This window comes from Hoplias malabaricus, chromosome 4, assembly GCF_029633855.1.
Source record: "Hoplias malabaricus isolate fHopMal1 chromosome 4, fHopMal1.hap1, whole genome shotgun sequence".
Classification (NCBI taxonomy): domain Eukaryota; kingdom Metazoa; phylum Chordata; class Actinopteri; order Characiformes; family Erythrinidae; genus Hoplias; species Hoplias malabaricus.
In genome coordinates this window covers 34,349,084-34,375,669 of record NC_089803.1, presented here as the reverse complement: position 1 = coordinate 34,375,669, position 26,586 = coordinate 34,349,084, and the positions used below count along the sequence as shown (strand labels likewise).

Here is a 26,586-nt window from a genome sequence, read left to right as displayed (position 1 = left end):
TGTGGGAAAAGACCGGGGGTGTCTGGGTGAGGGAAATTCCCTCCACACTTTCACGGAGTCAAGACACCTACTCACAGATACTCTGGATCGACATTTCTATTTCATTTGAAAGCCCCCTTTTCGACATCGGAAAAAAATTGAATATTTTATATATTTATAATACATATTATGTCTATTTTTAGGCTTCATGTTAAAAAATTTATATTTTAGTAAAATATTATATTTTTTAGAATGATCTAGCAGTGCCTCAAGACTCCCTTTACGTCAGTCATGTATTCGTTTATTTATTCAAATAAATTAACTGAATAAGTGGTCACAGAGAGGTCCAAAGCCTATAGCAGGCCGAGGCAGTGAACACACACTGGACATTCCATCAGAGCACAACACACTTGCACATTTCATACACTGAAATGTGTGGCCAATCAACTTACTAACATGTGATTTTGAAGTGTAAGAAGAAAATGGGGAATTCGGAGGAAACTCAAACAGACATGGGAAGAACACACCAAACTCTGAGAAAGTGACCTGAAGCACGGCTCATTAACATAACCCCAGAACTCTGGAGCAGTGTGACAGTGACACTAGCTGATGCACCACCATGCTGCCCATTTCCAGGATTAATAAAGTGTTATCTGTGCATTGCAAAGCAACATCTTAACAGCATCCAACAGGGGCACCTTAGCAACCACCTGAAATATCATATCAACCAACAACAACTATGAGACATACAATAATGAATAGGCCTCATATGAAATGATTATGCTAAATATGTTAACATTGCGCTGGATTAAAATTATTTACTAATTTACAAATAACAACAAGAGAAGGTGATGAAGGATAAATTGTTAAACTGGACTGTGAATGGAAAAGTGGCAAAGTGCTGTCTAAACCTGTGTTTAACCAGGCAATATCACCCAGTTAGCAACACATTAGCAATAACCTGAAATCCATAGCAACGGTTGCAGAAGCAACCTGGAACACCTGTAAATACTAATGTATTTTAGGTGTTTGATAACTTTTAGTTAAGTGGTTGCAAAGATGGCTGTCGTGTTACTACAGGTGTTTTTGGTAATTATGGGATATTTACTTTTATATAATTACAAAATATATACTTAATAAATTAATTAAATTAAGTATTATTTTAGCAATATTTGGACATATACAAAACTCATCCCAAAAATGTAAATACAGTGATCCCTCGTTTTTCGCGGGGGATCCGTTCCAAGACCACCCACGAAAAACGAATTTCCTCGAAGTAGAGGAAAGATATTTTTATTTATGTATTTAACGAGTATTTGGACTTTTAAAAGCCTCCCTCTACTGTTAACAACCCACCCTTTGCATTAAACAGTCATTCTCCAATGTTTTTCAGCTGGAACTACATGTGATATCCTACCAGTTTCTCTAATAGAGTAATTCCTAAGCCGTGATTTAGCGCAAGTAAATTTCACTCGTATGTGGACATGAATAATACATGTACTGTACGTAAGAAATACTTGTAAATGATATGACATAGGACATACTGTAAAACATCTCATCATCTCATCATCAGTCAACACCTCTGCACTTGTTAAGAAGGCCCAGCAGCGGCTTCATTTCCTGGGGGTGCTCAGGAAGGAGCAACAACCTTCTACCGCTTCTAGCGCTCCACCATAGAGAGCCTACTGACCTATGCTGTGTCAGTGTGGCACTCCAGCTGCACAGAGGCCGACAGAAAGAGGCTGCAGAGGGTGATACTGCAGGAAAAACCATTGGCTGCTCTCTGCCTTCAATAAACTCCATCCACCATTCTCGCTGTCTCAGTAGGGCCAGGAACATTCTGAAGGATAACACCCATCCTGGCTTCCACCTCCTTAACCTGTTGCCTTCTGGTAGGTGCTACAGGTCCATACCGGCCTAAACAAACAGACTCAGGGAAAGCTTCTTTCCCAAAGCCATCATGCTGCTAAATGGGAATCTGCACTAACTGACATTTACAGTGTGTCATCTGGTTTGTCTGCCCTACTTGTCTATAGGGTACTTATATGTTTCTATAGATTTTATTAGATAGCTCTAACTTTTCTATTTAAATATTGCACTGTGGGTATTTTTTTAAGGAGCAGCTTCCAATTTCGTTGTACTATGTATACTGTGTATGCTGTGTTTAACGACAATAAAGTCTTCTTCTATTCTATTCTATATAGCGGCCATAAGCCCCCTTGAAAAACCCCGCGAAGTAGCGAATCCGCGAAAGATGAACCGCGAAGTAGCGAGGGATTAGTGTATAACCGAAACGTAGTCCCCAACTGCAGTGCGGCTCCTGTGCAGCAGGTGGCGGTGTTCGCGGTGTGTGTGTGGGTACAAGCGCGCGCGCGCGTGTTGTGTGAGGTGGAGTAGTTATGGTGTGTGTTGTGTATAAAGGTATGTTATGATTGTGGTCGGTGTGGAGGGAGGTTTAGTGTCTTTGCTGCGTTCTGGGAGATTCGTTTGAAACGACATTCTCAGATTTACACCGCTTCAGCAGAGACTCCAGTAACTGGTGAGTTGGGTCAGACTGACTATCAGCTACAACATCCACCACCAACAACTCTCTTTAATTTTACATTTCCCGTCTGGTAATTTAATTAACCTCCCATTTGCTTGCAGTGTTGTAAACATAACTTTCTGTACATAATATTTAGTACGACAACATTTTGTTTAAGTGGCACAGTTGCATAAGTGCCTTGTGTTTATTCTACACTGCCTGGCCATAAAAACTCTACTCTCTAATATTCTACACTCATTGTCTATTTTAGTAGCTGCTTGTAGCATCGAATGCTTTCGAAGTTTGCCTTTATGATTTTAGACAAAATGGGTACTAAATGTTTGTGATATGTTACTATGTGTTGCAATGTTACGAGTGGATCAGACACAGCAGTGTTGGTGGATTTGTTTATTTTTTTATTAAAGATCTGAGCGTCACTGCTGGACTGACAATTCTCCACCAGCAAAATCATACAGCCAACAGGGTTAGAAAATGACCTGCAGAAACAGTTGAGCTACTGTTTCTGACTTTACATTTACAAGGTAGACCAATAAGCTGTGTGTAACACAGTGGACAGTGAGTGGGCACAGTGTTTAAAAACCCTGATGCCCTTGTACCAACGTAACATACAGACTAATACTATGTCCACCTCCTTATTTCTACACACCAGTGGTGGACAAAGTATACAAAACATCTACTTGAGCCTCAAGGGTCATACTTAAGGGGAAAACCAGCCCTGAATTCTCAAGGTAAAATATTACTCCAGTAAAAGTAAAAGTCCTTGTTGTAATTCTCTATTTGAGTAAAAGAACAAAAGTATTTACCTTAAAATATATTTAAGTTTAGAAAGTAAAATACCATGACATATTATGACTCTAATGACACTGAACACAGCAGAAATGACCAAAGATTAAATAATTGTTATATCAACTATTACATACATTCAAGGTTGCTGTCGCCAGAATATTAAATTCAATTTATGCTCCTGTGTTGAAACTGTGCCATAGGCAGCGCGGCCTGATGTGCACTTCTCTAGAAAGGTAACTCATCGAGACTACAAAGACCACAAAGACTGTGGTTCAAGTTCAGAAATTTTAACTCCTCTACACTACGCTCCATAAATAGTGCGCTTTAAAGATTTGTAAAATTAATATCACTACATTGTGTACTACATAGGGTTCAAGAAGATGTTGGAAATTCAGCCCTAGTGGTTTGGTGGTGTAATTGCCCAGAGTGATGCAAATGCCCACGCACAAGTGTAAACTTTCACAATGGCATAGGACACTTGTGCATAACTTTTTTTTGTTGTTGTTTTTTGTTTTTTTTTACTCATTTAGGAACACTAGGCAAGATTTGGGATTTTTTTCTGCTTCTGGCGCTCCCCCTAGTGCAATTAACTTCAACTCAAATTGGTAGGGAGGGGAAGGAAAGGGTGGTTTCCTAGTGCAGTTTCTGCAGTGCTGAGCTCAGAGTAACAACAACCGAGGCTCTATTCTTTTATAGGTCAGTGAAGCAGCACAATAATTTTTTTAAGCTGTAATTTTAAGGTAAAAATATAAAGTGTTTCTTTAAGCGCTCTGTTTTCTCGACATAGTTGCAGAGTATAGTTTGAGCGATTTCTTCAATTGTGAGACACCTGTATCTTAAACAGGGTACAGTTTTGTTTTTCTGACTTTTTGCCTGATACTTGTTTTGGTCTTTTGGACTTGTTTATCTCTCTGTACTTATTTTTGGGTTTTGGAATATTTCTTCTGGTTTTGACCTTGCTTCACATACTGTGTTTAATAAATCTTCGACTGACTCTCGCCCTCGGTGAGTGATTTGGGACATCTACATATCTGTAAACCGTGTATATGGATGAATAATTAATAATGACTCAAATACAGCCAAATACAAATCATTTTGTTAATCCATTATGGTTCTAAGAACTGAAAGTGATTACTTACAGTCTCAAATTCACTCAACATTTGATAAAAACAAAGTCTGCCTCAGGTAGTATTGGTTTTAGGCGGAGAAACATTGTACTTGTTTTAGCGAGGCGACTGTGTTTGTTCGACGGTGCCATAGTGTATCGAGCGGAGAGGTATTTTGAGTGAGGAGATTTACTCAGACACGTTAAGGTTTTACTCACACATAAACCAAAAGGAACAGCAGATTTTCGTGATTCAGTGCAGTGAAAAGTAAGATATTTGTCTTTGAATTGTAGTGGAGTAAAAGTAAAAAGTCCAAACTGGTAATACTTGAGTAAAGTACAGATACACGAAAAAGAGTAATTACATTACATACTTCATTACTGTCATCCACTGCTACACACCCTGTCCATTTGACACTGAGGGGTTAAAATCTCCGCACTGCCAGGTCTCTCCCACTCCTACCAGCACTAACACACCACCACTACTTCAGTGTCACTGAACTTCAGAGAATTATCCACCACCATAAATAACATATGCTCTGTGGTGGTCATATAGGGTTCTTGACCATTTACAGAACAGAGGAAAAAGTGGTAATTGTAGAACTACAGAGTATATGGTACATGGAGCTGATAAAATGGGCAATGCATGTAGAATATTAGTGTGCAACTTTTTTTTTTTTCTTGGCCAGGCAGTGTATTCAAAATATTTCCACATTGTGAAGCTAGAAACCAACAAAAACCTACTCCATAAATCTAACATATAATACATATAATAAATGTAATATATGGTTGTTCCCTTTTAGAAGACCTGTTTAAACAGGACAACGAGAAGAGCTCGGAAACCTAAACACAAGTAAATTATTTTATTATTATTTTTTTTTTTTTTACATTTTTTTTTTGTTTCATATTTAACACTGGAATTTTATAAAATGCAGTTAATGATTTAGGAAAATATTTTGATATGTTACAAATATTACCTTTAACATTGGGCCACAATAGATGCACTTCACAATAGCTGAATTTTAACTGGTTGCTGTCGGCTGGCTACAAACTTTTGGACATACAGGTCTTTTATGGTTATCTTGAAGAGTTTTAGTAGTTCATGGTCTCTGCCATAGATCACTTATTTGTTTTAGTTTAATGTGATAGATTATCACGCTGCAAATCAAAAGGATGTTTTAGAATTAGCAAATGTTATAATTTATCTAGTTACTTCAAAATAATAATGTTATTATAAGTAGTTTATTTGTTACAGTGGCATACAGACGAGAGCGCAATAGCAGCATCAGGGAGATGTATGAAGAACGACTTATGGGAAGATCAGTAAGTTCAGCAAACCTTTTCTGCACTTGCTTTCAGGAAGTGAAACGCCTCCTCAAAAGGACTTGTCCTAATTCATGTTTTATGTCAGAAAAATATAGTTGTAGAGTTTTTTGTGCTGTCCCAGCTCTCACAGCAGTTTTTGGGATCTCCATCTCCCAAACTAAAATATTAATGATGTTGGTATGTTTGTTACAAGCTGCACATGTAATTGTACAGTGGCGTAGTAAAATACTGAGTATATATTAGCCTGAATATAACTTTGGGTAGCACACATTTAGAAAACGGTAACTTGTGTAGTATAGTTCATTTTTTTAAAATATATTTTGTGCAAAATATTTGGTCATTGTGTCCATTACGTATCAAATTAAATTCAAAATGATATTTTGCATGTTATAAGAAAAATATTGTTTTTTACCATACGAAGTTATAAGTTACCTGAGACTGAAATTTATATAGACTGAAGTTATATTTTCCTACACTGTTTTGTTTCTTTAGACATGGGTATTTAAGTTTGTTATTCTGTTGTTCATTTAGCTGCACACACTTTATCCCAGAATGGTGAATGCTGTGGATAGGAGACCACACTTCAATCGGCAGGAGGACGACTATACCCGAGAGGCTGACTATGGTCGTGTAGGAGGTGGATATCAAGGAGATGATCAGAGAGCCTATCAAGGGGAGAGAGCGTCATACAGTGGAGAAAGAAGAGGTGGACCACCTTACAGAAGGGTTCGTTACTGTGGAATGCAGAAGTAGATCCCTGGGGCACCAGCAGCAGTGATATCATACCTGCTGTCAAAGTTCTTTCACAATGTTTGCAGATGTATTTTAAACAAATTTATAGGAGAATGTAGTTAATCCATATAGTTTGTTGCCTAATACTATATGTTCCCGCATCTGAAAAGAAACCAAGGCATTGTCATATTATATTCTAATGAAGATTTTGTGCATAGCAGCACAAAAGCTGGTTTCCCAGTTGTTTTGAGGTTAGGTCTGTCAGGATAGCCATTTCTGTGGTTCCAGCCATAATTGTAATTGATATTATTGCCACTTTAAGACCACTTTATAGCATAGTATAATAGTATAATGCTATAATTTATAGCATAATAATGCATCTCTTTAAAAAGCAACAAACCACTTGCAACATAAAAAAAAAAAAACATTATATATCTTAAATCCAGTTCAGGGTCGCGGTGGGTCCAGAGCCTACCTGGAATCATTGGGCACATGGCATAAATTAAGCAAAAACAAATAAAAACTTGTTTTTGAACAAATCCTTTTAAAGGCTTCAGAACAGAGAGAGCAGAGAAAACAAAAGAGAACCGAACAGAAAGAACAGCTAAACATATAAAAATCAAAAATATCAATGTTCGTTGTTATGTCAACAAACAATAGCAGATATTAAGGTCAGCAAAAGTAATGTGGAAATGCCAATATGTTGTCAGAGAAGTCGGTAATGTATATGATGTTTAAAGCAGTTTCACAAATTGAACGCAGAGCAGCTCTTAGATCATTCTGCGTTCTTCTGCTTGCTTCTTTGCAATTTAATTGGTCTGATGTTAGAAAAATCCTGTCTCTTGCTTTTAAGATTGGACATGTTTAACAGGAAATGGTTAACTTTAGGGCTGGGATTTATAACGGTAATACAGTATACCATGGGGTATTTTAAAACGTGTGTGTGGTGTATCAAATTTCTGTTCTGTCTGACTAATTTAAGTACAAAGCCAATAAGTTAATTCATGTGCATTTAAGAGAGCCACAGGCAGGTGGCGCTGTGGGGGCTCAATGACTGATGTCACACTCTGAAAACACAAGCCCAGTAGTCCACCGCAGTTGTCAGTTAAAAGAGAAAGGAATGAACCTGTAAACAGACAAAATACTCAGAAGATACTTTACTCAACTGTGTTCTCAGAGGTATGAGGCTTTATCCCGAAATATGTGTTAGAAATGGGTTTTTGCCATCAAGTGTACTGTCGAGTTGTGCTGAGCTCAAGCTGCACCGCTCCGAAAACCCTTCGCTCAAGAGGCTAATGCAGCCCGACAGTGCACAGCCCAAGCCCATGCCAATACCTTACACCGGGTTAATATTTTGAGATGGCATGAAAAATGTGGAAACTTTCACATTATATGTATGTGGGAATATGTTGCTAAAAGAATATATTGGTGAAAAAAAAAAAAAAAAAACACTAAAAATTAATTCATTGGTTGATTGCAGTTTCTGCGATGCCTCACCATGATGTGGCAGAAGTCCAAAGAGTTAGACTCACTCCCTGGAGGAGGTGGATTTTTACAGATCCGGACAGTTAATCCTTGTCAGCGTGCTAGAATTATGTGACTGGGGGATGTTTGTCTAATTTGTCACTTGGTAATAATAGTAATACATTTTTACTAAGAAAAACACAGAGGACAATAGAATAGCCCTGTGTTAGGAACAAGCTGTAGCACATGAATAGAGAAACATGTTTTAGAAATAAATGTAGGTAATCATAGTGGAAAACTGAAATCAGCCACTACATGTCTGCATTGCATATAATAAAAATAAATACACAATGCTTAAATTAAATGCTTACTTTGTGTTGGAATAAATAAAGCATAATATTGCTTTAGGCTTTAACATTGTCATCACGTTCATCATTAGTATTACATTTGTTTGTAGTAAATTTATGCCATTCAAGAACATAACAAATTGATTGTTAAAGTTAACAACCATTAGATCACACTATGTTTTATTTTCCAATGCAGGAGGATCCATATTTCTACTACAGAGGGTCAGGAGAAGAGCCACCCTCAGCAAGAGCGGCTGAGTTCAGGTAAATTACAATTTCTTGAAACTTTCCTTATGACTATGACCTTAATAGAGTTTGTGCTGTGCAAGCCATTACCTCTTACTCTGAGTGCAAATAAATGAATTATGTATACATTAAAAATCAAACTTCATGGAGTCAAATGTAATAGCAAGGTTTTTCTGTCCGTTTATGGCAGAAAATGGGTTCCTGGCTAGTCATATTTAATATATGTATGGTGGTTTGTTCAGTTTTAAAAAGACTGGATGCAAACTGAAAAAGAAACACTGATTAGATATCATGAGGTACATGCCCATTATCCATAAAAGCTGTTAGGTGCTTCTTTTAATATCTTAATTATTCACTTGCTTTTATATTTCAAAATTGGTTATTATTTTTTGTTTTGTTTTTATTATAATCAAATTTTACTTTATTTTCAAAACACCATAACTGAATAAAAGCAGTTAACTGACTTCCAAGGCTCTTCTTGTTGGGGGACACCTTTGATCCTCTTAACTGCTTTCAACACAAGCTTGACTCATTGCTGAATCAGCTTGCACATTGCTAACAGCCATACATGCACAAACATGGGCTTAATTGGTTGCTGTCTGACACAGTCGATGGAGCAGATCAAAACATGCAAGACTGTTACATAAAATTAAAGTTGTTTCCCGTCTAAATGTTGATATTTTACTAAAGGATTTTTGAAAGTAACATTTGCTCAACAGAAGGCAGGAGCTTGTGTAAAGATTTAGGTTTTACCACTGTGTGCTCTAATGCTGCTGACCCTGGTTCTCGAGTCATTTATTAAAGTACAAACAGAGTAAAATATACCAACATGTTTTGTGCAAATAAGGTACCTTTTGTCACTGCTTTCACTTTCCTTGGGAAAGGAGCATATGTAGTATGTACATTATTATAGCATGACTTTTTAAAATAAAATAAAATAAAACAGGGTGGCACGGTGGCTGGTGTTGCTGCCACACAGCTCCAGAATTCCAAGGTCCTGGATTCAAGCCCTGCCTCGGGTCACTGTCTGTGAGTGCTTTGTTGTTTCCCCCCCATCTCTTTGGTAATCTAAACATATGATTTGGTAGGTGGATTGAGCTGTGTGAGTGTTTATTACTGGGTGATTTGTATCATGCCCTGCAATGGACTGGCACTCTTGTCCAGTGTGTGCCCAAAGATTCAGTATCTGCTCTGGACCCACCATGACCCTGACCAAAATGAAGCAGTTGTGTAAAATTAATGAAAGAATGAATAAACATATTAAGAAAAAACACCCAGTTTCAGGACAGGGAATGTGAAATCGATACAACCTGATTGTGCAATGAGGTTCCCTAAAGTAAAGTACTGAAGATATAATTTGTTAGTAATTTTCTCTGAATGCAGTGTTTGAAATGAGATATTCAAGGCAGTATCGGCTTTAGCCCAACAGGTGGCAGTATAGCAACTTTTAACTCTGTGCTGATCCACATTGTATTTTAAAAGCAGGAGATGCATCATTTTAGTTACACAAGACTGTTTTTAATCAACTTTTTGTTGTTTTGTCCTTTAAATGAAAACTATACAAGTTGTTCATAATAATGAATACATTGATTGCAAATTAACTTTGATTTTGATCTCTAATCTTTATAAGTTGCTTTTATAAATACAAAGTTGCAGGTGCGCTATCAGATAATCTCACTCTTGGTAACTTAAGCCAGACCCCACACATTGTACAACACTTGATTTCTCTACCCAGCTTAGTCCAGTCATATGATCCTACCCATGTCTGTTCATTTTGAGTCTAACAGGGTGCCAACAGTTCATTGGCATGGTCTCCAACTCATTTTTTTTTTGCCCCATGTTATTCCCAGTAGAGGCCCACCAGACACCAGGCTTAGGACAAAGGGCACTACTGTCTGCTCCTGGAGACAAAATGTTAAGTCCCTGTGAGGTCCAGCAAAGCCAGCTGGGGACTTTATGGCTCAAGCCTTACCCCTTTCTGGGCTCTGAATAAGGGGCCAGTATAAGTTTCTCTTAATATCATACTGAAACTTGTTTCCTCTATAGGATTGACGGATTATGTGCCTAACTCATAATCTGTTTTTTTTATTTTTCTTTTTTAAATTATGTATGCGGAGCTCAGTCTTGGAGATCTCAGCTTTGCTTGAGCAGATAAACTGCTAGATATACCATTATACACACTGCCAGGGCTATGCTAAAGGCTAAACGTTCTAGACAACCTGTACCCTCTCTGTTTTAATCCAGTGTTTGTTCACTCATCTCTCAGATTTTTACTAACATTATTTTATAGTGAAAACAGGGGAGGACATGTACAACAACAAATGGGAGCATAGTGTCCAGCCCATCCCCAATCTCAGAATCAGTGATCACACCTCACACCCAACATTACTACTCCCATATACAAATGTTATCTTCTTTAAATGTAAATTATAATTTGCATTAAAAAATGTTTAAAAAGTATATGGCTCTGAAATTGTTTGAGTGTTACTGATGGCTATATCAGTATCAACCCTCGGAAAAAAAGAAAAAAACCCATCAGTTTCTACAGCAGAATTTGGAAAGGTTTTATCAGAGACCAGCCTTTTTTCTGTGTCGTTATTAACATTAAGATTCTCATACTTTGTAAGGCTGTGATGGGAGAGTCTATATATTGTAGTCAATATGTCTAACCAGACTGACTGCTACATGGAAGCAACATGGAAGAGATGCACTCTGAGGTCGACCGAGTGACTCGAACAGTTTGTACCAAAGAAAAATACAGCACCTGTGGTTTGGATGTGCTGTGTTTTGACTTTTATTTAGACAACACTGAACAAAAAGAAGTCAAATGTAAACACTGCTTTGGGTGCTGAATTTATTTATTTATTTATTTTTTCCCTCTTCTCCCCCTCTATCACACACCAAATATGATCATTGCTCTCAGCAACATTAGAAAAGAGGCCCCAGCTTTAATTCTGGAGCATGCTGAGCATTGAGGGTAAAAATACAAAAACAAAATAATAGTTAATCAATTGTAATTGTGTTAAAATTACGAAATAATACATGAGAGGGACTGCTGTAATGTGTGATTATAGGCACGGGTGTGCTGCGGTCGTAAGATCAGTAACTACACCAGTGCCAGTTTCTCACGTTATAGCATGAACCTTGAGTGTATTATTGCGATTTATACCACAGTTCATTATCGTCGTTTATTATTAGGTTTTAAGATTAAAAAATGTTTTTGTTTGTTTAACCTTCCACGGGGAAAAATAGTTCCATTCCGTCACACATTCCTTTTTGCTATTTTCAACAAAATCTGGATCTTTAACTTTTAACGATGATAAACCCATCTAAATCAGGACAGAAGCAGAGATAAACATCAAGTCAATAAAATGTCTGGTTTAACCACTGTTTACAGTGGAGTCAGATCATAGTGATATATATCATACACTAAACGATGCAAAGTTAAAAGTGGGTATTTTAGAGTATCGCTCCAAAGCCGTGCTGCAGAGCAGGTGAACGAGAACAGCAGAGAAAAAAGACGTGCATCGACTCGAGTTAAACACAATCAAAGAAAAAACACGTAGCAATTTATTATTTGTATAATTTATTACTATGTATTTTTCTCTTTGTTTACACATTAAAAAGCAGAGTTCACTGTGCCATAAATCTTTACTCTGTTCAAAATAAGGTGCGCAAACGGAAAATGAACCTGTTCGCCGTTGGGTGAAAAAGTCCAGGCACAGCTCTGTCTTGTAAGCGCTGGCGTCGTTGCTAGGTTACATGTACTTTGCGGGGTGATACCTGAAGAGCTTAGGTCAGATTGCCATTATTGTGTAATATTGTCACTTCTGAAACGTCTCTCGGCCAATCACATTGCAGGGTCGGAACTAACTGTGGTATAATATACAATTAATAGTAATATTTATTTGCGCTGATGTCGCCCAGCACTAGCATGAATTAAACTTGCATCGGCATACATTGAGTCTTAGTAGGAAAAGTTGTGGAGTAGACAAAATAATGTAATCTTAAAGATGATGTGGATGTGTTGTAGGAAATCAAAGCCACATTCCATGCATTAATCTCACACAGGAGAAAGGTGACCAAATATTGCATAAAAGGGACTGTTGGGTACCAACAAACTGAGGAACATCTCATTCAAGGTTTGTTTAGCTTTTTTATTATAACACAGTTGGTTATGTCACAGAGTTGTTTTAGTAAAAATAAAATGATGGAAGATCTCCATGTCAAGTTACTAGACAAACAACTGTCACAGTAGTCTACTGCTTTATTCAGATCGGTCTGAGGGAAATTTTCTCTTAGTTTTTTAACAACTTCAATAAGAGCATATTATTAGTCAGTTAAGCCTGTGATCATTTAGCAAGGAAAGATGTTGCATGCATGGAAGGTTGCAGCATGGCTTTATCTAGCAAGCAGTTAATAAAAACAGTTTATAGTTAAACACTTAAAGGTACTCTACAGCTTTAGGACAACACTTTAGGACCAAAATAGAACATGCACTGAGCATTAAAGTAATCAGAACTATGCTATCTATTATTTTTAGACATTACCAATTTTATGTAAATATTAATTCATTCATTGTCTGTAACTGCTTATCCAGTTCAGGGTCGCGGTGAGTCCAGAGACCACCCAGATTCACTGGGTGCAAGGCAGAAACACACCCTGGAGGGGGCGCCAGTCTTTCACAGTGCGACACACACTTTTAAGTCCACCAAACAGCGTGTGTTTTTGGACCGTGGGAGGAAACCGGAGCACCCGGAGGAAACCCACACGGACACTACGAGAACACACCAAACTCCTCACATACAGTCACCCTTAGTGGGACTTGAATCCACAACTTCCAGTTCCCTGGAGCTGGGGTACTGTGACACTACCTGCTGCACCACCGTGCATATGCAAATATGCTCTTCTCAATATTGGAAGAATAATGATTACTGTTTCTGAAAAATTAGCATTGTTGATTTATTGTGAACTGACGGATGTAGATGTATGTTGTGCCACTTTCTAGTGTTTTTTTTCCCATTATTTAAATGAACCACAATGTTTTGTGTAACAGAAGTAATATGCATGAATGTGGCTTTCCCACAGCCCACTCATCCCTGCAGTCTGAAAACTAGCGCTTTAGAAATGTGTGCATCTATTTAGCGTGAGGGCCAGATATAATAGAACCTCAACCACACACTCCTACATCAAGGTCTGAGGTCTGCTGTTCAGAAGCTATAATGGTGTGTGCTCTTTCTGCCTGTGGGCACTCATATGCACACACATTTGGGGGTGTCTGTGGGTGTTTGTGGAGGCCCAGCACTGCATGAGTTTTTGCATGAAGTGGTGGGTTGTGGGGGGTGTGTTCCGGTGAGAGCAGACAGAGCCTGTGGATTTCTTCTCCACCGTGGCTCTGTGTGACCTCATATGATGAATGGCACATAATGAGCCAAAAATGGCCACCCTGTCAAGCATGTCTGAAGTGCAAATGGTTGGCAGACAGCTTCCCTTTGAACCTTCAAATCACCTCAGCAACTCTTTTTAATGGTTGGTGCATACTGTCTCGCAAAAACAAGCCAAGGCCTCAACTTTGTGTTTAATATTTTATGTGTTGGCCTGATGTTAATTACTGTTTACTGATCTCACCGGTTACAAACCCAGTGAATGAGCTAAATGAAAGGAGTGCTGGTAGAGAGAAACAATTTTTTTGTTTTGTTTTGATTGTTTTTCTAAAGTATTCTCAGTGCTAACTTTTGTGGCCCAAAAATGTCTTGCAGGGCTGACAAGTTAAAAGGGCTCCCCATCTTGTCTGGAATCTGTCATGCACATTTGCGGGTGTGCGCAGTTGTCCGTCCTGCTGTGTCTGAAAGAACGCTGCTGTTTATTTTGCCTGCTCTGTGTTTGCCGCTCTTCGCAGCTCCCTGTAGCTCAGCCACTGTACTGATTTCTTGTTTGAAGTTCCCATTTCATCCTCACGGCAGGAAGAATCTGCTCACACAAAACGTACCCACACCTGTCTCGCTGTTTCCACACCCACTGACACTGCAAATAACACAGATCCACATGGCAGGCCATGTTTAAGCATTAGTCCCGCACTTTATTTCCTCTGTCACAGATGTCCTTGAGCATTGACTTTTGAATGAAAGGGAGGGGAAAAAGATGAGTCAAACTAGTATTGCAGTATTAATTTGAAATCCGAATCAGTGTTTGACTATGTATTTATTATGTATTGTATTTGTTATGCTCTAAGAACAGAATGTTTTTGATACTCGGCTGCAGTACAATATATTTTTCTTCTAAATATCTTTAACCCTGTAGAAATAAGCATTTTTCCTGCAATGATCATCTAGTCAGAGTAAACTTCTAAATATTACAAAATTTTATGTATCATTATCAGAAAATACGTAATGTTTTAAAATGTTGGCTATTAAAAAATGCCAAATATCTGCATGAGCTCCCATACCATACCCAAGGACAAAGTCTGAGCAGATCACTGGAACATTTTAGCTCCTATTTATTCAGTTTGCCTGAATGGAGTAGGCTCTGGGCAGCAAAAGGTGGCTGAGGTCTGGATAGTTTCATCCAGGCCTTAGGTCATTAAAATCCTTAGCCACTAAGTCCGCTCTTTGTTTGGTTTGTGGTCTAAGTTCAGCCACAGGTCATGGAAACCAGGTGCCATTGCTTCATTTATACCTTCACTGCGGTGTTACAGCCTTACGGCGCGTCGTATAGCCACCGCTAATCAGCCAGTCAAATCAAAGGCACAGACTGACAATGAGCTCACTAAAACAAGCACTTTGCTTTACAGCTGTTGCCTCAGATATGACTGAATGCAAATAATTTAGGTAAAAAAAGCTTGGTTGAGGGTTATTCACTTGACTTTTGTTACATTTAGCATTTAATGTATCAAAAGTAATTTCCCTGCATGATAAGTAGTGACAGATTCTGTTGTTAGAGAGGAATTCCAGAGTTCCATTACACTGAATATTTTATAACTTTAGAACAAGTTTAGATAGGCCTTGACTCTGTTATTTATTACATCTGTGTCACATCCAATGAGACAGTAGCCACAACGTGTCTATGTGGCCTCTTCCCCAAAAGGCAAAGATGTCAGGAGGTCATTTTGCAGTGTCACTGACCTCTAGCCCAGCAGGCTCCAACATCAGACTTGAAAAGCCAGGGGCAAACCCCTAAAATAAACAATTAAATTAAAAGTAAAAGAAAGATGCAGGGATCGTTTTCCCCATTGCCCTTTGCTTAACCTGAATTAGACAGAAGAGTAGCAGCCTTAATAACTCTTCCTACTTATATGCAGCTCTGGAAGGCCTGGGCCTTTTCTGTTAGGCAGGGTCTTTTTTTAAAGGCACAATCAGGGACTACATAAGGGCAGCCAAGAACTCATTGAAGGAGGTTATATGAGACACTAGGTAGTCAAAGTGACTGTGAATTACACAAAAATTTTATATATATATATATATATATATATAAAATAAATCAGTGTCTTTATGAATATGACAAAATTACACCATGTGGGCATCAGAGTACTGCTATGTTTCGTTACAGGAAGAGCTTATTCAGTCCTCTTTATCCAATGTTCTATAAATTGCAATGTGCTAAATCCAACTAATGACTGTGTTTATATGATTGGGTACCACTTCAGATAAGACTACATTTATAAAGTTTATACATGGTTTAAAATATGTTTACTAATGGTTATTTATTATGTTACTAATGCATGATAAGTCATTTATAATCAGTTGTAACACATAAATTAAAAGGTGCATCAGTGGCCTAATAACAAACCCACTTTACACTGTCCTCTATCAGTCCACATTAACGCTGTCAGCCTCAGCACATATTTGTTAATAAGTCATATTAATTAATCCTTAATCCTAATTATCATCATTTTATGAATAAGAACCATCTTTCTGTACATTAGTGACAATATATTGTACCTTAACTTTGAAATGACTAAATTCACATTCTCAGGTCCGAGTTTGTTCTTTACCTTGCTGTTTTCGATAAGTTCTCTGACACTTTCAAAAAAGAGATCACTGCTGCCCTTTCTATCTCTGTGTTACAAATGATTATTAATGATCTTTAAGTTAACAACTTAATCACTAACCATGTAATAAACAGCTTTTATAAACCTTTTATAAGTGTAGTCTTGTTTTAAAGTTATTTAAAATGCTATTAATTGCATTTATAGTTTCTGATAACATTTGTAAAATGTGGTACTGATGTTCTTCACCCACACCAAATGGAGACAGATTTAAAAAGTATATCTTTTGTAATGTTTTGGGTAGATTTTTTTTTATCTCTTAATTATCTACAGTGTAATGTGTCATTTTAGGAACAGTAGCAAAGTGTCCTCACAGCCCAGTATCAGGAGTCAAAGGGCACCCCCTCCCCGGCCATACTTGAACGCACCCTTCAGAGGAGATGACAATGTTAAACGCAGCTCTGTTAATCCAGACAGAAGGTATGCACCAAAACATATACATTGCATACTGAAAGTAACTGTTTGTTGATTTGTAGTCCATCTTAGTTTAACACTCTGTGAAATAAGGCTGATCATTTTATTATTGTTATTTATTATTATTATTTTTTTAAAACCCTTTGACTATCCAGTCCCATTAGCTAGGACGACCCCAATCACACACAACCACCCTGGGTTCTATTCATTAAGTTTTACTGTTACTTGGTCCTTTTTTAATTGCACTTTTTAAATGCGCTTTTCTGCGCAGTGAAAGCCTGAAGAGGAAAGCACCTTGCCCGTCATCTCGTGAACAGTCCCCATCAAAGAAAGACGTGCCCCCCAACTCCCATACACACTCTAGCCGAAGCTACTCTCCTGAATGCGGCAAAAACAGCCACAGTCCACCCCCACCCAAGAAGATAGCAATCCAACAAGGTCAGATGGTTATACTCTGTTCAAGTGTTCAGAACAAAATTTAATTAAGCTTTTGTTGTTATTTGTTTTTGTTTGTAAAAGTCAGAGACTCGTCAATATTTGGGTTTGTGGTTGTTAGACTATATTTTGACTACTTTGGCTGGACATTCACATTTTTTGTTGTTGTTTTAGTTTATTTATTTATTTATTTATTTATTTATTTATTTATTTTTTGAAGATGGTAATTGTGTTGTAAACCTTTACACAAAGTTTGCACTTAATGAGACATATATTGTGTATTCACTTGATATTTAAGAACCAGACCAAAATGTAGATGTAAAACAAACACAACTGGAAGCACACAGAAGTGGCAAAATAAACGATAAGGGCAATTTGTGATTGTTCACTGCTGATTATTGCTTAAGCATTAGGTCTGGTGCTGTAGAATAGATTTGTTTCAGGTAGTGAAAGTCCATCATTTTAAATTGGCTTGAGATCTGACTGACCTATTTTAATGATGTATGCCTATGTCTGCTGTTGCCAAGCTGAAAAAAATCCTTGAAAAATGCTTTAGCCAAAAAGCATGATGGTGGGATTATCAGCCAATGTTCCATTTTCACTAAAACAGCTTCATGATCATTTTTCCGCATTGTACTAGCATCAAATATTCCAAATCGGTAAATCTGTTTTTACCATACGACCTTATATATATATATTATACACCCCATGCTTTATTGTTGGTATTGTTGGTGTGGAGCAGTACAGCTTTCAGAGCTCTGTGGTTCACTGGACTTGGTCATGGCATCAGAAACCTGAGCAAGCATGTCTAATCACTCTGCTGCATCCCAGCCAGCCAGGACTGATGAAGGCTTTTGACTTTTAAAAGGAGGTTAAGCTGTACACGACTGAAAAAGGAGCTGTGACCTCTGCGGATAAAGCACAGAGAGACAGCTGAGAGAGAGCTGACTGCTGTACTGCACCTTGCCCTCCTTGTCCTATAGGTTTTTGGAATCCATTGAAAACAGGTTCTTGCTGTTTTCTTGTAGTGTAAATCATATGCTGCTGAACTCACATGCCCCTTCCAGTTAAAATATCATGTTTGGAGGTGTGCTAATCATGAATTTTTATGGTCTATTCAGTTTTTTTTCCTGAACAGCTAAATCAGGTCATATATATATTTTTGTCTCCACTGGGTGGGTTTCAAGAATATGAAAGACAGTTGTACTAATTATTTCTATTATTCAAAAATTGACTCCTTTAAAATTAAGAGGAAATAATAATAATAATAATAAAATTATCATTGTTTACGCGCTGTGAAGGACAGACGCGGCCTCTAGGGTGTGTTCCCACCTTGTGCCCAGTGATTCCGGATAGGCTCTGGACCCACCAGGACCCTGAATTTGATAAGCGGTTACAGACAATGAGTGAATAAATGAATGAATGTATGAATTATCAGTATTTAATTTGTAAACAGTTGTCACTTACTGCGAGTTTAGGTTTTTTGGCTTTTTAGCCTAAAAGCCATGATTAACTGCTGTCTTCCCATCAAAAGGTTCCCAAAGATGATACTGACATTATTCAAACAGACACTAACTATGCCAAGCAACTACCCACTGTCTTCACATTTCTTCTTGATGTGCTACTAACTACAGCTAATACAGGTGCTTCCAAGGAGATTAGCTGTTGGATGATTCACATAAGGAAAGGCAAAGGAAACTCATTGACAAGACAGGAGCACTGCAAAACTGGACTTTAAAAATGTATTTAAGGATAAAAGACAAAATGGGGACTGTAGTTTTCACAAACCCTGTTATAATTTGTTACTCAGTAAAGAAATGGGCACAAAACAAAACATTGTAGGTAGTTTAACTGTCACACAGGTCCTGGGGTCTGGGGTTCTCAGATCAGTCCCTGCCTTGGGTCACAGACTGTGTATGGTTTTCGCCCTTTGTCAGTGAAGGTGTTTTCTGGGGGCTCCGGTCTTCACCCACAGTCCAGAAACACACGTTGGTAGGTGGATTAGTTGTTTAAAAAGTGCACACAACTCTGTGTGTGTCTGTGTGTTATTCATATTTATTTGAATAAGTTAAAACATGTGTTCCAAAGAAAAAAGCAGTTGTAATCAATGTAAGGAATGTCTCCAGCAAATACTACAGAAAGTAGTGTTCATCTATCTAAGTGTTCATTTCTAATGGCAGCTGCGAATAGCAATAGTAAACACACCAAATTTTCTTGTTGTGTACCTTTTTTTCAGAGTTTACATTTATAGTTTTACATTTATAAATGTCAGGCGTATAGAGCTATACATGCAAGCGTAATAAACCTTTTACAGTGAGAGTGTGGGTGTTTGATTGTGTGAGAAAGAGAGAGAGAGGGGTGGTTGGGGGGAGACTGCAGGGAGCCCTGTAGGACAGCAATCACTCAAAATGAGGCATGGTCTGTATGAATGAATCTTTTTCTGTGACTCAAGGTCTGACCTTGTAAGTGTGTATGCAAGTACATGCATGTTAAAATGCGTGTCTCAGAAACAGTATGTCTTCTGGTCTGATGAATATCTCTGGCTTGCATCATGTTAAATGATCCTGCTTGTCCTTCACACCTGCCTTCCAGCTGTACGAACCATTTCAGTATTTGTTTTCACTCTAGCTATAAGAGTCATATGTAAGGCTGGGTAACTGAGGTGTTACTTAGTTAATATAAATTCTCATTAGTTACTTACTATAAACGATAATATGTAGTGATTATGTCCAAATTGGAGTTTTCAGATTTGTCATATTTAGACATGTTGAATTAACACTTAGAAGTAAGCATTGCCTCTTTTGTTCTTATCTCTTGCTCAAAGTGATGAGAGAAAATCTATCAGACACAAATTTCAGTTTAATGATGTAGAAGTTAGAGGACGATAATGTATATGGAGAGCATTCATTTAATTTTGAATTTAATAGTGATTTTTGTGCTTACTGTCCTCAACAACTATTCCATGTTTGTCAATGCTACACAATGAAATAAACAGACAAATGGCCAAATGTCCTGTATGTAAAATATCTAAATCCTGTGTAACTGCAAGTCCTCGAGCAGCATATTGTGTAATAAAAAAGGGACTAACATATTTAAATGTATAGCAATGCAAATCTGTAGAGATCTAGGACTGCTTCTCTCTTTGCTGCAAATTTAATATGATTTTTTGTGCCACTAGTCACCATTTCAAAGTCACATGAGGTTTTAAAGTGGATATTTATGTGGTGTTAAGAGTGCTGGCTTACCAGATGCCCGAAGTCTACCAGAGTCATTTTTACATTTTGCCAGAATCCTGAACCTTCCTTTTGAAGAGGCTATAAAAGCACCAGCAAACGGATGTTGTTCTGTTACCCCATCACCCTTTTCCCTGTCCCACTGGCCTGCTAATTAACCAACACTTCAAAGCAGGCAGAGAATATATAGGTGATCCGGAATGCATTTTAGACATTCAAGTTCACTGCAGAATGTTTCTTTCTCTAACGCTGAAGTTGGCTTATACTTTTTTGTTTTTTTTAGTATGCTAAAAATGAGTAAGTACTGATATATTTTGAAAAACAAGTTTGCCTGACTTCCCAAACCACATGTGTAATCCCAGTTAATGTGACATTAATTATAATGAATGTTGCACTGTGTATAACTAAAGTTATGTGTATAATAATAATTAGCCTTGTGGGGGACTGATTCTGTGTAGGCTCAGGGCCCACCATGACCCTGACTAGGATGAAGCTTTTACAGAGAATGAATGAACAAATGAATTAAATAATTAATAATAATATTTCTTCTTGATCATTTTACAGTACAGGGATAGATAGATTTACACTTCCACATAATATACTGTGTAACAGTATAGATCTACATCCTTTTATTCTAATTTTAGGTTCCTCATTAAGTGATGCAACAACAATTTTAAAAACAGCACCATTTAAATGGGTAATAGATGAGAGTCAGGATACATGGCTTTCATTGTTTTGTTTTTAATGGTGGAGATTTGTGAATGGATGAAAATGCAGCTGGATTGATGGTTTATTATGAGAGAGAATGTATGCACAATTCATGTGCATTTGAACTGTACAATGTGAAATTATGTGGTCAGGGATATCAAGCCATAGGGAGGGTTAACCCCGTTTGCATCCCGTGTGGACCGAATGGTGGTTCCTTGTGCTCTGTTCCCTATGTGTACATGCATGTGTTTAGGAAGAGCATATATCTTGGCTAAAAGAAAAACAACCAGTCCAGAATGTTTTTCACCTCATTGGCTCTCTTTAATGCCACTGGAGATTCCTAAGGAAGCAAGCTTTTAAAGAGCAGCCATGTTTGTTTTTTATAGACATATTGGAGCCTTGAGAGTACAATATATTTGGGACCAGGCTGCTTAACCGGTCAACAACTATTGTTCGAGATCTCCACTGGGAGGGCAGAACATAAACAGCCTGTTTTTCTCAGACACTATCTCATTCCTTATTTCTCCCTCCCTCACTACTTTCATTAGACTGGAACTGGGCCACAATTATTTTTATTTATTTATTTTTTTAACTGTTTTATAAGCGCAACTTTACAAAATTGTGTTACGTGAGAATGGTTTTAATATGCTTTTGGAGAGCTTCCCTGGCATTCTGTTTTGGAGATATGGATATATTTATATTTGAGAAGATTAATTGCTTAGTTTACACAAGCCTCTCTTTCTCTTTCTAGAAAAAGAGAGACCACCCAGCAACTGTGCTAGTGAACCACAAGATGCATCCCCACACAGCTCAGTATTAACAACAAAGGTATTGCTTAACACACATCCATAAAAAAAAAAAAATAATCCCACATTCACATGATGTTTAATTCTGAACTAAAATGATGTTTGGGTAATTTTTTTTCATTCACTGTTTTGTAGTTTACATTTTTAATGTAATCCAGTCTATGATAATTGAAATTCACATGTACATAACATTTTGTATACTGAGATATGTACAATATCGTGTTTTCAGATAATAATCTGGATGTCTAGGATTATGTCATTCACTTTGATTGTGATGTTTAGGTTTTGAATACATAAAATTGTATTTAATATTGTCATATACTTATTAAATACTTTGTGTGTTTAGCAGGAGGAGATGCCAGGAGCTGCAGTGGAGCAGGGTGTGGAGAAAACAGAGGATGCTGAACAAACTCCAGAAGCACGTCGGGCACATGCCATCGCAAACAAAGCTCTGGAGATTGAAAAGGTAACTAGGGTATCTCACATCTGACTAAGCTTTATTAACCTACTGTGGACAACTTTACTGTATTTTCTTCTTTTTGGAGGAAGAATGCAGTCACATGTAGGTTAAGTTAAATGAATTCTATTCCAACCAGACAAAATTGAATGAAGAGAGACTAGAAAGAGACTAGCTTTAAAAAACATCAACAAAGTTTAGATTTGTTATTATTGAAATTTTGAACGTGTGCACCATTATTTAGAAGTATTGTATGAGTTTGATGTGCACAGATCCAGTGCTTCTGAAGAGTGAGTAGTTTTGAGTTTCACCCAGGTCGCTATGGCAAGGCTTTCTGACTGCGTTAAACATCTCCAATGTGGCTGTGTCCCCTGGGAAACTGTTAACCAGTGCAAATAATTAAACTCTGCCCATGAGCGGGTTAAACAATTTTGCCATGCTAGTAAGATGTTTAATGAGGGTAGTGTGAAAGACATTGTTCAGTGAGTGAGAAAAAATAAAGCTATTCTTTACCGGACCTTAGCTTGCCCAAGCAGGCACTGGATTCTCAAGTTTCTGTCCTTTTTGCCTTGGGCAATGAGGAAGTCATTGATGTTGAATCTTGATTAGTGTATAATTTGTTGCAAAATCAACTTGTTCATTGAATGTTTTTAACTACTATGTTATTACTGTGATGTAGGCAGTATATCAAAATACTGTTTAAGGTTTAGGACCTTTTACTGCTTAAAGAATATCCTCCTGTGTGTTTTGTGTTCTCCCCTGTGTGAATGTGTGTTTTCTAATCTCTTGGGGGTGTCACTGATTGTTGGGTGCCTTTGCATTTCCTGTCCTAATGAAGAGATGGTTGGGCTTAGGGTGTGTGTGTGTGTACACAAGTAACAAGACACACACAAGTCATGAAATATGTTTCTTTAATTTTGATTTAGTTACACACTTACCTCTTTGAAATAATGATTTTCATACCAATGAAGTAAATTTAGGATCACTGCCATTGGTTAAATATAACAGTTGCAGCTGAGAAGCTTAGTGGGATCTCCTGTTGATGATGGCTGGGAGTGATTAAGCAGACTTCATTCATCATTTCAATCAGCCTAAACGAAATACATCCACTTGGCCTATTATACACTATTGAGTGCTCTGCTCTTCAGCCTCAGTGATTAAATAGCTCTTAATATTCCCTAATGTGTACCAGCCCTCCAATAATTATTCCCACTTCCTTGATTACTGTGGACCCCTGCTTGCTTTAGCATTCATTTGTGTAGAACTGCTCTCCTCTGTGCAAAGCCTGTGTGATATTTGTAATGTTTTACAGACCAGTAGACCAGCCTTCCCCCCTCCCCTCAAAGTCTGGACCACGTAGGAAACTGTGGGTATTCCAGTGTGGTTCTTGGTTGCAAAACCCTGCTTGTGTGGCCATGAGTTATCAGGCCTGAAGATCAGGTCCTGTTCCCTTTCCATTCGGGAGCAGAAACAATGCATAACCCTACCACACAAGAGCAGGCGCGAGTCAAATGCTAGTTTCCTGTTTGCTTAACTAACAGTGGCAGGCTTTTAGAGCTCCCAATTTATTTTAAGGAAGAACCTTCCCTGAATTTAGTAGAATATCCTTGCTATAATTACAGCCCAAAAAGTAGGCGAGGTACATCCTGTAGTAGTGCCATTTGGTTTTGTTTCTTATTTCATTGCATTATTGTAATTACTTGTGGCTAGTGGTTTTGACAATCCTGAGATGTGAGGGAAAATCTTTGTAAATGGAGTTTAACGTTTGAAACTTCCTCACTCCTTTTGAAGTGACTGGAAGAGGGCATGTGATCTTTAGCTTGCTGAAGAGACAAAGCAATTAGTGTTTGCCAGAAAGATTATACAAAGTGCTCGTAGATTGATTATTTATGTAAGAATATAGCAAACATAATCAGGAATGAGAAGTGTTCACATTCCATTGTCTCTCACTTCAAAAGTTCTTTTGCCATCTTGTAACCATTTCCCATGTACAAATAACTGCAAACTGCCTTGACAGGCACTAGAGGGGGAAAATAGATATGTTTATTCCTTGTGGATGCCCATAAATGTGTGAATAATCATTTCTAGTAGTACTCCTCTTCAGCAGTAAAATATTTCCCTGGATGTGTCATTTTACAGCTGCAATTACTAGTCTCATAAGGCAAACTTTGTATCTATTGATCTGCACAAAATGGCCTGGGAAGAAAAAAAGGTCAAATTGTCTTGTTTAATTCTATTTATCTATTCTATCTACTTTTTTTGCAGACTGTTTATCCTCTCATGGTTTTGTGTTGGAAACTGGGACATGAGTAGATCTGTAAATGTTCTAGCTGGAGGCTCTGTGAATCCTTTAATTTAGGTTTAAGTTGTAACTCTTGAAGAAGGGTGGGAACATAGTCATTGCAATTCAGACTATGAAAAAAAAGATGTGCGCTCTTTATTTTTCCTAAAAATAATGTGCCAAGCTGGTTCTCTGCTACAACCCCAAGGGCAATGTGGCAATGTGTACCCAGTCCTCTTCATCCTGTCTTTAGCTACTTCTCTCAGACTTAGTCAGCAAGATCACCTCCCATTTCTTGTGTATAGACTTGGCCTTTCAGCTTTTCTCCCCGGTCATGCAGGATTTTGTGTATTGTTTTTAAAAATATTATTTCTTGCTGTGATGATCAGATGTGACTGTTTTCTTACTCTTCCTGCTCATTTTCCTTATCTTTCTTAGGAATGGAATAAATACATGCCCATATTCACTGAACTGCTGTGACATAGTTGCAGGAAACTCTCGATTAAGCTGCTACTTTTGAGATATAGCCCAAGTATCTAGCAGCTTTCTGAGACTTAGGAAGTCCTTTAATTTTATACTTATATAAATTTATACTTATACCTAATTTCATACAGTCTGTAATGCCTTGCAAACAAGTTGTTTCCCTTAATTACAAGACAACTTCAACACCTTTGCTTTTCTTGAAACTCTGCAGTGAGCCTGTATGACTTATAATAAGTTTGACCAGAGCAATTCATTTTCTGCTTGCGAAGAAACAATGACAGTTTGCGGGTTGAAAGGGATGGTGGTTGAGTTAAGAAAAGGAAAGCTGTGGTTTTCACTTAGAATTGCTGTTGTGTATGTGTATATAAAGACAGATTTGGTTAATATGGGCCCGGACCTCTGTCTCCATATGCTATGCACTTTAGATTGTCAGCTCAAGTCTCACTCAGTGAACCTTGTGTATATTTCAAAAATAATTCATGGACATTTTTTTCCAGGTAGAACATGAACGTTATCTGTGTTCTGTCCTCAGTTATATAGGCAGGACTGCGAGACCTTCGGGATGGTGGTCAAGATGCTAATAGATAAACAACCAACTTTGCAAAATCAGCTTCAAATGGCACTGAAAGAAAACCTGACCGAGATTAAGGAGCGATGTCTGGAGGATCTTCGTCATTTTATATCTGAAGTGAATGTAGTGCTTAAATCTGACCAGTGATGATCAAGACACACCTCTTCAAAGACTTTTCCTGCAAATTAAGAGATGATGAGTGACATTAAATGCTGTGTTTTGAGAAACAAATGTTTAATATCATTGCTGCCCTTTTTTCTTTTTTCATTTCAAGTCTCTAAGATTTGAAATCAGGTGGTGTATATATGATGAGAGTATCAGCAGGAGGAAACCTACTGCTCAGTTTATTCATTTATTGGACAGTCTTTATGCTGCTCAGTGGTCAGTGTTCTATTGTCTGGTTTAAAGACCTTCCATGTCTCACTAGTATTGGCCAGACTGATATCTATTCTATTTCTTTGAAATCATTCCAGGGATAATCAAGATTTTATTACACTAAAACATTTATAAAAATTGCTTAATAAACATTTATCAAAACTTGAATGTATTGATTTTTCTCATTTGCCTTGCAATGCGTTTGTCTTAATGCAATTATCTGTGTTTGAACAAAGTATTTAAAACAAA

The 26,586-nt window shown here is 37.6% G+C and overlaps 1 protein-coding gene across 3 annotated transcripts; it reads left to right on the top strand.

Annotated features, from left to right (window-relative positions):
• Positions 1 to 2,313: 2,313 nt before the first annotated feature.
• On the top strand, positions 2,314 to 26,490 carry LOC136695371 (periphilin-1). 3 transcript variants are annotated; one of them, XM_066669420.1, is made up of 10 exons: positions 2,314 to 2,518; positions 5,219 to 5,268; positions 5,657 to 5,738; positions 6,273 to 6,467; positions 8,481 to 8,548; positions 16,866 to 16,994; positions 17,260 to 17,426; positions 22,116 to 22,192; positions 22,517 to 22,636; positions 25,924 to 26,490. In XM_066669420.1, exons 3-10 carry the CDS (start codon positions 5,709 to 5,711, stop codon positions 26,107 to 26,109), a joined length of 972 nt encoding a protein of 323 aa, XP_066525517.1. In that variant the 5' UTR covers positions 2,314 to 2,518; positions 5,219 to 5,268; positions 5,657 to 5,708; the 3' UTR covers positions 26,110 to 26,490. The 3 variants fall into 3 exon arrangements, with proteins under 3 accessions (XP_066525517.1, XP_066525516.1, XP_066525515.1); XM_066669419.1 differs by having other exon boundaries at positions 5,671 to 5,738; positions 22,520 to 22,636; positions 25,924 to 26,489; XM_066669418.1 differs by having other exon boundaries at positions 5,671 to 5,738; positions 25,924 to 26,488.
• Positions 26,491 to 26,586: the final 96 nt, after the last annotated feature.

Excerpts from the sequence above, each read along its gene's own strand:
- LOC136695371 (XM_066669418.1), top strand. Across the intron at positions 8,549-16,865 it reads GCAAGAGCGGCTGAGTTCAG|GAACAGTAGCAAAGTGTCCT; the intron begins GTAAATTACAAT and ends GTGTCATTTTAG. Across the intron at positions 22,193-22,516 it reads GCTCAGTATTAACAACAAAG|CAGGAGGAGATGCCAGGAGC; the intron begins GTATTGCTTAAC and ends TTGTGTGTTTAG.